This window comes from Diospyros lotus, chromosome 2 (genome assembly GCF_014633365.1).
Source record: "Diospyros lotus cultivar Yz01 chromosome 2, ASM1463336v1, whole genome shotgun sequence".
NCBI lineage: Eukaryota > Viridiplantae > Streptophyta > Magnoliopsida > Ericales > Ebenaceae > Diospyros > Diospyros lotus.
In genome coordinates, this window is record NC_068339.1 from 11865023 (window position 1) to 11878776 (window position 13754).

At 35.5% G+C, this 13754-nt stretch overlaps 2 protein-coding genes across 5 annotated transcripts; both read left to right on the forward strand.

Annotated features, from left to right (window-relative positions):
- The first annotated feature begins 1337 nt into the window (after positions 1 to 1337).
- Positions 1338 to 4343, forward strand: LOC127794424 (6,7,8-trihydroxycoumarin synthase-like). Of its 4 annotated transcripts, none has more exons than XM_052325486.1 (4): positions 1338 to 1908; positions 2092 to 2285; positions 3356 to 3424; positions 3537 to 4343. In XM_052325486.1, the coding sequence occupies exons 1-4, from the start codon at positions 1398 to 1400 to the stop codon at positions 4140 to 4142; spliced, it is 1380 nt and encodes a 459-aa protein (XP_052181446.1). In that variant the 5' UTR covers positions 1338 to 1397; the 3' UTR covers positions 4143 to 4343. The 4 variants fall into 4 exon arrangements, with proteins under 4 accessions (XP_052181446.1, XP_052181444.1, XP_052181442.1 ...); XM_052325484.1 differs by having other exon boundaries at positions 1339 to 1992; XM_052325482.1 differs by having other exon boundaries at positions 1344 to 2285.
- Positions 4344 to 10616: 6273 nt separating this feature from the next.
- On the forward strand, positions 10617 to 12940 carry LOC127794425 (6,7,8-trihydroxycoumarin synthase-like). The gene is made up of 2 exons (XM_052325487.1): positions 10617 to 11535; positions 12087 to 12940. The coding sequence occupies exons 1-2, from the start codon at positions 10654 to 10656 to the stop codon at positions 12717 to 12719; spliced, it is 1515 nt and encodes a 504-aa protein (XP_052181447.1). The 5' UTR covers positions 10617 to 10653; the 3' UTR covers positions 12720 to 12940.
- Positions 12941 to 13754: the final 814 nt, after the last annotated feature.

Here is a 13754-nt window from a genome sequence, read left to right on the forward strand (position 1 = left end):
CAAAGCAATTGAAAATTTTAAATTATTAATGCAAATTATAAAATATAAATTATTAATACAATAAGTATTAATTATAAATTATTAATGCAAGTTTTGGGAGAAAATTTCTTTTTTGAAAACTAAATTAAATATTTTAATGAATTTTGCGACGGTTTTGAAAAATCGCCGCAAATATTAATTTAATTTTAATTATAAATTATTTAATTATTTTTGAATTTAACGGTGGTTTCTGAAAAACCGCCGCTAAATTAATTTTTTTAATGAATTTTGCGGCGGTTTTGAGAACCGTCACAAATATTAATTTAATTTTAATTTTAAATTATTTAATAATTTTTGAATTTAGCGGCGATTTTTCAGAAACCGCTGCTAAATTAATTTTTTAATGAATTTTGCGGCGGTTTTGAAAACAGTCGCAAATATTAATTTAATTTTAATTTTAAATTATTTAATAATTTTTGAATTTAGAGACGGTTTTTCAGAAATCGTCGCTAAATTAAATTTTTTAATGAATTTTGCGGCGGTTTTCAAAACCGCGGCAAATATTAATTTAATTTTAATTTTAAATTATTTAATAATTTTTGAATTTAGCGACGATTTTTCAGAAACCGCTGCTAAATTAAATTTTTTAATGAATTTTGCGGCAGTTTTGAAAACCGCCGCAAATATTAATTTAATTTTAATTTTAAATTATTTAATAATTTTTTAATTTAGCGACGGTTTTTCAGAAATCGCCGCTAAATTACATTTTTAATGAATTTTGCGACGATTTTTAAAACCGCCGCAAATATTAATTTAATTTTAATTTTAAATTATTTAATAATTTTTGAATTTAGCGACGGTTTTTCAGAAATCGCCGCTAAATTAAATTTTATTTTTTAATTATTTAATTATTTTCTAAATTTAGCGGCGATTTTTTGAAAACCGCCGCAAAATGTAAAAAAAAACCGCCGCTAAAATAGTATTTTGCGGCGGTTTGAAAACCACCGCAAAATTTCATTTTTTGCGGCAATTTTAGAAATCGTCGCTAAAAATCAATTTTTTTTGTAGTGCGTGGCCAATATAATATTATATTGCATGACCCAAATCCATATTACCATAATATAGAATGCCAAATGCACATGTAGATGAAATGGAACCCAACTGAAAAAATATATTAATTATTTAACATCAAAATGTAACACCATATGCCACATGACAATTACATGAATTTATTTATTAAACATATAACATATCAATTAATTTTGAATCACAAATATTAACAAATATCTTAATTTTATATAGAAAACTCGTAAGATTCCTACCGAACTATTACCAGAAGACAAACTCTCCCACTACATGATCCTTTATCGAGACCTTAATTATATATAGAAAATTCGTTATATCTCTTGCAGAGAAAGATGACAATGTTTCTTCTCCTTCTCTTAGCAATCCCTATAGTTTTCTTCGTCCTCCAAAAACTAAAGCAAAGTGGAGGAAGATTTCAGCTTCCACCAGGGCCTCCAGGGCTCCCCTTCGTTGGAAACTTGCACCAGCTTGACAAATCGGCTCTCTGTCGCCATCTATGGCAACTCTCCAAGATATATGGCCCCCTCATGTCTCTGCAACTCGGTTCTCGACCCATTCTTGTGGTTTCCTCAGCAAAGATGGCCAAACAGTTCCTGAAAACCCATGACGCTCAGTTCGCCGGTCGGCCTTCTATGGTTGGCCAACTGAAGCTGTCTTATAATGGTTTAGATTTAGCTTTTGCACCTTTTGATGACTACTGGAGAGAAATGAGAAAGATTTGCAATCTTCACCTATTCAGTGCCAAGAGAGTTCAGTCCTTTCGTTCCATTCGAGAAGATGAAGTTTCAAAAATGATCAAGAAGATTAACAAGCTTGCCTCTGATTCAAAACCCATCAATTTGAGTGAGATACTGCTTTCTTTGACGAACACCATTATTTGTAGGATTGCTATTGGAAAAAGCTATGATGACGAGAGCTGTGAGAAAAGTAGGTTTCATTATGTTCTTGGCGAAATCCAAGAGATGTTAGGAGGCTTCTTCTTCTCAGACTATTTACCATGTATGAGTTGGGTTGATAAACTTACAGGACAATCAATTCGGCTTGAGAGAACTTTCAAGGCATTAGATGGATTCTCGCAACAAGTCATTGATGAGCATCTGATAGATAAAAAGAGTGGTAAGATTGGAGGAGAGGATATTATTGATGTCTTACTTCAGTTAAAAGATGATGGCTCATCCACAATCAAGCTCTCAATGGATCACATCAAAGCAGTTCTTATGGTTGTTCACTTTTCTCTTCTCTTTTTAGTTTAATTTTCTTTACATGAACCAAGTTCGTAATTAATGCAACAATTAATATGCCCTAATATGTGCTTTGCTAAAATTTTTTATCCGAACTATTGTTGGCTTTGTGTTTCCTAATAAGGCCTAATATGGTGATGGCGATTTTTTTGGGTGAGTCTAATCTTCATATGTCTCAACCCGTGATTAAAGTATAATCCAAGTCCACATCGCTACTTATTAGTAGTCCAAAATAGAAGTCGGACCGCAAGTCCATTAACCATCACTTGGAGGAGAAATGGGCATCCTGCTGTTTGCCCTAGCTATCCACACACACACACACACACACATATATATATATATATATGTTGTTTGCGAGACTCTTGCTCACACACTCTCTCTCTCTCTCTCTCTATCTCCTGTCGGTGCCATTTTGTTTTGCTGTCGGCCGATGCTTTCTTCTCTCAACCAGCGGTGCTTGACTTGCTACTTTGTGTCGCATATCTCGAATCTTTTTTGACATTTTGACCGATCCAAAATACCTTTTGCATCACCTATTTAACCAATTCTTGGCCTCTCTCTTGGAGGAGGAAGACGTCGGTAAGGTGTTCTACGACTGATCTATCTTTGTGATTCTTGTTCCATGTGGACCCTACTTTTTGTAGAGATTTTGGTCTCTTTTGGGGTGAGTGGACAGATTTTGGGTAGGGCTTTTTTGTAGTATGGTGGTCCTATTCTCGGTGTTGGCAAAGTGGTGATACAGTTGCCCAGCCTTGTATGCCTCTATCGTGACTGTCATTGATAGGTATACCTAGAGTTTTCTATATTTTGTGTATTTTTGAATTTTTTGATTTTGATTAATACTTACACTAACCATCAATTTTTGTAAATCTTTTGCTCATAGCTATAATTATAGTAGAATAGTAGTAAAAAGTTTGACAAAGATGTGTATTTTCTACTTTATAACTAGTTTTAAATTTTATTTTCATTATATTACACATCAATATCAAGCTTCTGTCCTTTTCTCTTGAGTTTTTTTTTTTTTTCTTTTTCTCACACTCCCATTTCAGAGCGTTTTCTTCCAACTACCAAAAAAATGGGTGGGGGCCGACGCGGGCAACATATCTGATAATATATATGTATGTATCTGATAATATATATGTATGTATGCATGGCAAATAGTGTTTGTGGTTTGTATTTTATTTTTGCTCAATTTCTTTTTTCTTTTTTTTTTGTGTGATTATTGAATAGGATATATTTGCTGCCGGGACAGACACAAATGCAGCCACGCTGGTTTGGATAATGACAGAGCTAGTAAAGAATTCAGAAGCCATGAAAAAAATTCAAGACGAAGTAAGAAACATCGACACAGAGAAAGAAATTCTGTATGAAACTGATCTCCAACACCTTCCTTACCTTGAAGCAATAGTGAAAGAAACATGGAGATTGCACCCTCCAGCTCCATTGTTAGTTCCGCATGAAACAATTCAACAATGCACCATCGGTCCCTACACAATTCAGCCAAAAACCATAGTTTTCGTGAATGCTTGGGCAATTGGAAGAGATCCAGATTCTTGGGAGGACCCAGAAGAGTTTCTCCCGAGTAGATTCATCAACAGTTCTATTGATTTTAAAGGACAAAATTTTGAATTGATTCCATTTGGCGCTGGACGAAGAATTTGCCCCGGAATTCATTTGGGAGTTGTTATGGTGGAGCTTGCTCTAGCGAATCTTGTTCGTTCCTTTAACTGGGAAATCCCTTTTGGATTGAAAAAGGAGGATATTGATACAGAAGTTAGACCTGGAATCACTATGCACAAGAAAACTCCTTTATGTCTCTTAGCCACCAAGTATTAGAAGTCATTTGTATATTATGCAAAAATACGTTCTATATGTATATAGTTATCTATATATATGTGTGTGCGCGCGCGCGCGCGCGCAGTTTCAAGATTAGTTGTGGTTCACGTGTGGCAAGGAAAATTCAAAAAAAAGAAAGAAAAAGAAAGTTCAATCACTTGTACGTATGTGACATTAACGTCAAAGCTCAGTGGTCCATAATTGCAATAATGCCTCTGAAGGCGAATTTTGGTAGTTGGTATTGACCCGTATTCACAGACCCCACTCAACTTGAAGGCCATGTTTGGATAACGTCCATACGTCTTATGTGGACAAATTCAGATTGAACTCTTCGATGTCGTGTTTCAATTATTGATCCAAAATAAAATCCATTATTTATTTTAAAATACTAATTGATGATGGTTTTTGAGATCGATCACCACGTGCCACCTCTGCGAATGGACTTCGGCGGTAGGAGGAGACGCGATTGGTTAAAATATACAGAGAGAGAGAGAGAGCTCGTCGCCGGCAACAATGAGAGAGCTCCTCGTCGACAGCAATGGGGTTTCAGACGGTAAAAGATCGAGCGAGTGAGCGATCGAGCGATAACAATGGGGCAATAGAGAGATCGAGCAATAAGAGAGAGGGAGCGAGAGATCGAGCGAGCGATAGCATTGCCTTTTCAGTCGGTAAGAGAGAGCGAGCAAGAGAGAACCGTGCGATGGCAATGGGGTTTCAATCGTTCGTCCGTAAACCCTAAATCAGAGAGTGTGAGAGAGATTGAGCGAGCCAGAGTAAGTGCGTCCAATTTGAGGGTAAATTTGTAAATTTGAATGGAGGGTTAACTTGTAATTTTACTCAAGTTTGTCAAGCCGTGCGTCCAACCGTTCGTCCGTATAGCATAATCCTTGCAATAATGCCCCTGAAGCCGAATTTTGGTAGTTGGTATTGACCCGTGTTCACAGACCCCACTCAACTTGAAGGCCATGTTTGGATAACGTCCATACGTCTTATGTGGACAAATTCAGATTGAACTCTTCGATGTCGTGTTTCAATTATTGATCCAAAATAAAATCCATTATTTATTTTAAACTACTAATACAAAACAACAACAAAATAAGTCCATTTTTTAATATATGTAATTAAAAAATATATTAATTACATATATTAATATAGTTTTGTTCCCAATCTGAATTTTTTAATATATTAATATATGTAACACCCCCAATCTTCTCCTAGTTATATATATGTAATTAAAGTCTAGTATTACCTTCAAATCAAGTAGGTAGAGGGCATTACAACAGTAACAAGTATTTTTGTTTCTTCCTCATCCTTAATTACTTGTCAAATACACTGAATCTAATGGAGCTGATGAACTGATCAGTACAAATCAGGGAACGCAAGTCGACAAATGCATCTGCATAATTGAAGAAAGTGGAATTACTGATGTAACAATTTAAATTAGCCATCAAGATATATTTGTGTTTGAATAATATGGGATATATAATTAATGCTACACAACTAAAATTTTATAAAAATGCCTATATACAATAATTAAAGTTGTTTAATAATTAGAAATTGAAATAACAGAAAAAAAAAAAATTGACCGTTCAATCTTTCAAAAAGAGAGAATTCACTAATCTATAAGGTGTTAATGTATGCTAATTTATAATATGTGCATTGAGTTTACAAATTTATATTGATGAAAGCTCTAGTTTCTTAATATCCGCCAATTATGTCCATGGAAAATGCTACTTCTATGATGCTTTAGACAATTAATTTGACAACTCTCCTTCAATTACAATTTGTGAAATTATATTTATAATAATACTTTTTGCTCTTCACAACTCACTTGTAATATTCTTAAAATACCTTGAAATGAAAACTCATATTTGTTTTTCATTTAAATCCTTTACGGTCAACCACCCACCATTATTCATAAAGTACGTGCACTCACTTTCTCACCCACCATCGCCATAGTCACTTTACTCACCCACAACTGAACATTGCGTAGCCACTATTATTCAACACTAAGCATTGCACAACAACTATTATTCAATATCGAAGATTGCTAAGCACAATTCTGCTCGCCATAGGCAATTACGTGTTACTGTCAGGCGACATGGAAAATTATTATAGACAAACGTTTACACCGAAGTTTTACAAAGAAGACAATAAGTATTCCTGTTTCGACGAGAAACAGCACAAATGGTTTGAAGATGAAGTCCATGTGGTATTTGAAATAATACTTTTTGCTCTCTACAACCCACTTGTAATATTTCTAAAATACCCTGAGATAAAAACTTATATTTGTTTTTCATTTAAATCCTTTACGGTCAACCACCCACCATTACTCCTAAAGTACATGCACTCACTTTCTCACCCACTATCGCCAGTCACTTTACTCACCCACAACTGAACACTGTGCAGCCACTATTATTCAACACCGAGCATTGCAGAACAACTATTATTCAATATCGAAGATTGCTAAGCACAATTCTGCTCGCCATAGGCAATTACGTGTTACTGTCAGGCAGCATGGAAAATTATTATAGACAAACATTTACGCCGAAGTTTTACAAAGAAGATAATAAGTATTCCTGTTTCGACGAGAAACAACACAAATGGATTGAAGGTGAAGTCCATGAGGTATTTGAAATTTTTTTGTATTTCTAAAATTTTGTTTTATCATCAACAGGCGAGGAGTCGGGACACTTGGAGTTCCGACCAAAGCTCAAGGATCCCCCAAATCCTGGAATTTGGGGAAATCTCGGACCGCCCAAACCCCGACATTCTGGGTGTTCGGGGAACTCCGAACCCCGGGGTTGGGTTTGGAGGCGGCCGATCGTGCCTCTGAATGCTGGAGGTTCCACCACCTCTGCCATCAAATCAAATTAATTAAATCTCGTTAAAAGAAATTACTTACCTGGTTCTGCGATTCTGGGGGACTCCAACTAAGAGGGTGGGCGAGGCAAGCGACTCTGGAGAAAAGGACGGCGGCAAGAGGTCAGTGGTCTGTGACGAGGGGTCTGAAAAAGAAAAAGAAAAAGAAGATGAGGCTTTAATGCGCGTGGGGTGTCTTTTTTGAGGGATGGGTGTTTGAAAGGTATGTTTGGAATATAAATGGTTGCAGAAAATAATAAATGTGGTTATAAATAATAAAATATAATATTTTACTTATAGTGGTTGTGAAGAGCAAACAGTATAATTGCAAATAGAATTTCCCTTACAATTTTATCATCTATTTTAATTACAAATCTACCCTCCCCATTTGCTACATACTTTCTCACGCTTCTTTCTCATACTATCTCTCTCTCTCTCTCTCTCTCTCTCTCTCTCTCTCTCCCTTTCTCCTTCCCCCTCTTCGTGTTTTTGTTCTTGTCATTGTTCTCACCGTCCCATCGTAGTCGCGTTTCCACCCTTGACGCAATCGTCTCTGTTGTTGTTGAAGCTGCTATTCGCCTTTGTCGTTCTAGCCACCGCCACCGCCAACGCCTCTATCTCCTCTCTTTTTCTTTCTCTCTCTCCTCCTCCTCCCCTCCTCCTCTCTCTCTCTCTCTTCTCGTTCTTGGTGTTGTTCACCTCCAATGCAGCCATTTTTCGTCGTTGTCGAGTAGCCTCCATCAATGCTTCCGGTCGTTGTTCCAGTCACCGTCGACGCCTCTCTCTCTCTCTCTCTCTATATATATATATATATGGGGGGGGGGAGAGGGGTCTTCTCATTCTCGTTCGCGGCTTCTCCTCTCCGTTTGTTGCTCGTTCGTTGTCGTTTACTGAAAATGTATATTTTATCTAAATATAAATATATTTAAGTATATATATTACACAAAAGATTTACATATATAAATATACATAAATATGTTTTTTAAAAACAACTATAAACTACAAACATATTATACAAAATTATCTAAATTAAATTAAACTCATTTTATAACTTTTAAAAATTTTAACTTGTAACATGTTAAAACTTTTAAGAGCATAGTTTGGCTTGCTATTTTTAAAAAAATATTTTGTAATTTTGTAATTATCTTACATTCATCACAATATAATTATATTTCTTCCTTTTATCATTCATACAAAATATAAATTTTATGTATTTTATTATTATCTTATATATAAATAATTATATATTTTTATGTTATTATTTATTTATATTACTTGAAAAAAAATTCAAAAATTATATATAAAGTTGTATCAAACTATTAGTATATACTTTTGTTTAAAAAATATATATTTAACCCGAAATTATATATAAATATACTCAGTAAATATATTATATATTTATATGTGTTAGTTTAAATTTTCTAAAAATTATAAGCAAAATAATCAATTCATACAATCTGTTAAGTGTTTTTATATATGATTTATGATAGGTTAAAAATGAGTATGTTTTTGTCAAAACTTTAAAAATATTTAGTGCAATATAATAAAAAATAAACATACATCTTTCTAACTATTCAACGACGGCAAACAATGACAAATAGTTATAGGAGAGGAGAACGGCGATGAGAACAAGAAGAGAGAGAGAGAGAGAGAGAGAGAAGGAGATGGAGGCGTGAGCGACAAATGATGGTAGCGTTGGTTGTGTCGAAGGCGAACAACACCGAGAACAAGAATAGAGAAAGAGAGAGAGGGGGAATGAGAGAGAAAGAGATGAGATAGAGGTGTCGGCAGCGGTTGAAATGGCGAAGGTGAAAAACAGCTTCAACAGCAATGGAGGTAGTTGCGTTGATGGCAAACAACGGCAAAAGCACGCGGTTGTGTCGGGGGCATCTACAACGATGGTGAGAACGAGAATAAGAAGAGAGAGAGAGAGAGAGAGAGAGGGAGAATATAAGGAAGAAGCACGAGGAAGTAAGTAGCAAATCAGGGGTAGATTTGTAATTGAAATAGAGGTTAAAATTGTAATTAAAGCAGAGTTGTCAAATCAATTATTTAAACAATTGTGCAATTGTAGCATTCTCCATCGACAAATGGCCAACAATATTGACTAGGAAGCAATATTGGTATGGAAAAGAGGCATGCGTGCATGGACTCATATGCATATGAGTTATGTTATTTGTATAGATGGGCGTTTACAGATTGGTTTACAGGTGTGAAATATCGCGATAAATTGGCGATATTTTGGTTTTATAAAGGAAGCAATTTATCTCGATAAATTGAATTTAAATGGAAATCGACAAAGCCCATCCTTCTTTGCTCTACCCACCTGCAATTTCATTAGAAATTTCTCGCGACCACCGACGAAGCTACCATTCTTCATCAATCACAGAGAAAGTAGCACAAGCCAACTCGCCATTGGATCATTGCCATTGTTCCAGCTGATTTGCTGCTCTTGACTACTCCCATCTCCACTGGTCCTATAGCCTACAACAATGACACAACTGGTCATGTGCTTCAGGCTCTATTCTATGAGCTGCTTTCTTAACCTTCTATCTTCGGCTTTCTTAAGACCCCTTTCCTGATCGCAAGCTGTAGTACCATCGTTCTTCTCCCTATATCGCCATAGCCACTGCCTCTAAACTCCCCGTGAAGGTGTCACCACTGTGGAACCATCGGTCGTCTCCGTCACCAACCTTTTCCTTTCCATCTCTCTGTGGATTCACCTCAAATGGCCACTGATGCCCTTTTTCAATTGACACCACAAGGCTGCTGCTGCTTGACAATTCATATTTGCCTCCCTCTAATCATTGCTTGTGGATAAGTTTTGTATTGTAATCAATATTATTTTTACATTGTTCTTCAAAATTTTAGATTGAAAATAGCTCCACGTTCTTCAATATTATTCTTTTCAACAAAAAAAGAAAATAGCTCCTTATTTGTTGTCCATTTTTTTTTTCTTGATCTTTTTACTTATTAGGAATTTGTTTATCAAATTTGGTGTCTCTCAAATATATTTTTGGACGCACTCAAAATTTAGGAATAAGTTGATTTATGGTATATTTATGCAAAAGTAATGCAGGAGATTTAAGGATTCGAAGAATGCAATTTGGAAATTGAAACTGATCAAAATATTAATGAACTTTATGACGGTGTTGTTCAATGATTTATAGAGCTGTTCTTTGTTTTTTTTGGATTACGCCCCATTACTAGCGTCCTCAACCACACTACCCTTAGAGCTATACTGAAGAGATAAATCAAGGGATGTGTCTGAGTGACCAGGGTGGTAGGCCTTGGCATCACTAATGTTACTCTCAAGGTCTTCTCCTAAAAGGAAGCATTCTATTTTCCCCAAAAATCGAACCCACATTGGGATCCCCCAGACAAGTTTTCAGCTTACCCCTTTGCCACTCGACTATGCCCATGGGGCTTTATAGAGCTGTTCTTGAGAAAGTGAAAGAGGGAGAGATATTGTAGTGAGATGTTAGTCTTTCTGCAGATTTTGGGAGGGGAGTGAGAGACTTTACACAAGGGCAAAATGGTCAATTTCTCCCCTTTGTAAACCAATTTGTAAAAGTCCTTCTCCATAACCCTATGCATATATACCGTAGTCTGCTGGTTCTAAGACTTCAAAGTGAGAGCCAACAAAACGATGGAGTTTCTTCTCCTTTTATCTATGATCACAATTATTCTTTTTCTCTTCCTCCGAAAAGGGAAGAAAAATGGAGGAATTCATGTTCCACCAGGTCCTCCACAGCTACCCTTAATTGGAAATATACACCAGCTTAACAAATCGATTCTCTTTCGCCATCTATGGGAACTCTCCAAGACATATGGCGCCCTCATGTCTCTGCAACTCGGCTCTCTACCTGTTCTTGTCGTTTCCTCAGCAAAAATGGCCAAAGAGGTCTTGAAAACACATGATGCTGCGTTTGCCGGCAGGCCCCCCATGGTTAGCTTCCGGAAGCTATCTTACAACGGCTTAGATATAGGCCTTTCGCCTTATAGTGACAACTGGAGAGAAATGAGAAAGATCTGCATCCTTCACATCTTCAGTTCCAAAAGGGTTCAATCCTTTCGTTCCATTCGAGAAGATGAGGTTTCAAAAATGATGAGAAAGATTCATAAGTTGACGTCCGAATCAAAACCCATAAATTTGAGTGAGATGTTGATTTCTTTCACAAACTCAGTTATTTGCAAAATTGCTCTTGGAAAGAGCTATGATGATGGGGGTTGTGGGAGAAGTAGGTTTCATGAAGTTCTCGATGAAGTCCAAGATTTGACAGGAGGCTTCTTCTTCGCGGACTATTTTCCTTGTATGAGTTGGGTTGATAAACTCACTGGACGATCGTTTCGATTGGAGAGAACTTTCCGAGCATTGGATGGATTCTTCCAAGAAGTAATTGACGAGCACCTCGACGAGAAGAGTCGTAAGATTGGAACAAAGGATATCATTGATGTCTTACTTCAGCTAAACAATGATGGGTTGTCTGCAATCGACCTCTCAATGGATCACATCAAAGCAGTGCTTATGGTTGGTTTACTCTAAACTCTATTTACCCCCCCCCCCCCCCCCCCCTCTCTCAATTAATCTTATAAATAAGTACAATGGAATGGCTGTGAAAAATCATGACTCATTTTTTTATTATTTTTTTTATGCTGGTTGAATCGAAATCTTTGTACATATTATTGTGATAATTATGTCTCAATTTTTTTTTTGTCTTTAATGGTGCTTATGATTTTAAATTTGATTATTATTAGGATATTGTCAAATTTAATTTTGATTAAAATTTATCTCATTTAGAAGAATATTTTCATAAATTATTTTTTGTTTAAAACATAATTTTTTGTGTATATTTATAGATGATCTTAAATTTATAAATAGGTAGCCAATGCCATGAAATTTACGTGTCAATATTACTTTTGTACTAATAATTATTGACTTAGAGATATTTTATTCTTTTTATTTGTAATTTTTTCAATTTGAGTTTTTTCTATATTCACATGTGATCGATGGTTTCATCGTGGTGATTTATATTCAATCCAATTTTGTAACATATTCTATTTTGGTGATTGTTGGATCAGGATATCTTTACCGCTGGTACGCACACAAATGCAATCACCCTAATCTGGGCAATGACACAGCTAGTAAAACGTCCAGAGGCCATGAAGAGAATTCAAGAGGAAGTAAGAAACATTGCCGGAGATAAAGGAGTTATACATGAAACTGATCTGCAAAATCTTCCTTATCTAAAAGCAGCGGTGAAAGAAACATTGAGATTGCACCCTCCAGTTCCATTGTTACTTCCACATGAAACAATTGAACCATGCACTATTGCTGGCTACAAAGTTCATCCGAAAACTGTAGTTTACGTGAATGCTTGGGCCATTGGTAGAGATCCCAAATCTTGGGAGGACCCTGAAAAGTTTTTTCCGGAGAGGTTTTTGGACAATTCTATTGATTTCAAAGGGCAAGATTTTGAACTAATTCCATTTGGCGCTGGTCGAAGAAGTTGCCCAGGTATTCATCTGGGAGTTGTGACTGTGGAGCTTGCACTTGCTAATCTTATATGCGGCTTCAACTGGGAGCTCCCAGCTGCTACTGGGATAAAGAATAACGAAGATATCGATACAGATGTAAAACCTGGAATATCTATGCAGAAGAAAATTCCGTTGCGTCTCTTAGCTAGGAAGTACGTACCATGGTCGTATGCTTGATGAGTAGAAATGCTTTATGTTTATAGCTATATAAAAAAGTAGACGTAGCATTATGATCTCATGTACCAGTTCTTTCAAGGAAATTAAGGGTTCAAAAAGATGAAAGGTAGGGTAGTCCTTCATCTTATTATTACTTATTAGTCTGATCTTGAAATTATAGACAATGTAATTTTCCTAATCTACGTACATTTATTAACCACCTTTTAAAATTGCTAGCTGCATATCGTGCGAATTTGGGAGAGTGAAAATAACCTCCTCGGTCTCCAATTGTTTTTCTTTTTCCTCCTTGGGATCCTTAATTGCTAATTTGCATTTTCTTTCTTTTCTCACTAAGTAAAAACTTTCTTTTAAGAGAAAACTTCAAGGGGAGTGATGGCCAGAGGAATCAACCAAGGGATCCTGATCTAGCAGTCGCTTGAGATACAAAGAGAAGAGAAGTAAGAAACATTACTGTAGACAAAGGAAAACTGTGCTTGCTTGCAAATGATCTCCAAAACCTACCTTCCTTATCTGCAAGCAGTAGCGAAACGATTCAACAATGCACCATTGCTGGCTATTCCAATCAACTGTTCTTAGTGTCACGTTAGCATTTTAATAGTAAAAACTAATTGAGAGTAGCATATTTCACAATTAAAATTAAAAAGTAAGTTAATTATTTTATTTAAAAATTCAAAATCCATTTTAAAATTAAAACTAAATTGGAATTTTAGTATTTTCTTAAAGTGCAATAAATATTCGTTTGTTTTTTAAAAAATAGATTCAGTATGCTTTATTTTCAACTCAAAAACATTACTTTGTATTAATGATAATATTTCATGTTTTACAATATTTTATTAATTAATAAAATTATTTTATAACTTAACTTAAAAATATATATATAAGTATAATCTTATTTACTACAAATTAATTATTACCCTCTAATAATTTATCAATTAAACTGGCACAATCCAATTAATAAATAACTTACGGGGACAATGCTACACAAACAAATTTGTGGACAACTCCATACAAGAAAATTACATATCAACTCTCAGA

What these genes read in the sequence shown, in the direction of transcription:
- LOC127794425 (XM_052325487.1), top strand. Translation starts at nt 10,654, where the DNA reads ATGGAGTTTCTTCTCCTTTTATCTATGATCACAATTATTCTTTTTCTC. An exon ending in ACATCAAAGCAGTGCTTATG is followed by an intron (nt 11,536 to 12,086) that starts GTTGGTTTACTC and finishes TTGTTGGATCAG; the next exon opens with GATATCTTTACCGCTGGTAC.
- LOC127794424 (XM_052325482.1), top strand. Translation starts at nt 1,398, where the DNA reads ATGACAATGTTTCTTCTCCTTCTCTTAGCAATCCCTATAGTTTTCTTC. An exon ending in ACATCAAAGCAGTTCTTATG is followed by an intron (nt 2,286 to 3,355) that starts GTTGTTCACTTT and finishes CTCCCATTTCAG; the next exon opens with AGCGTTTTCTTCCAACTACC. An exon ending in ACATATCTGATAATATATAT is followed by an intron (nt 3,425 to 3,536) that starts GTATGTATCTGA and finishes ATTATTGAATAG; the next exon opens with GATATATTTGCTGCCGGGAC.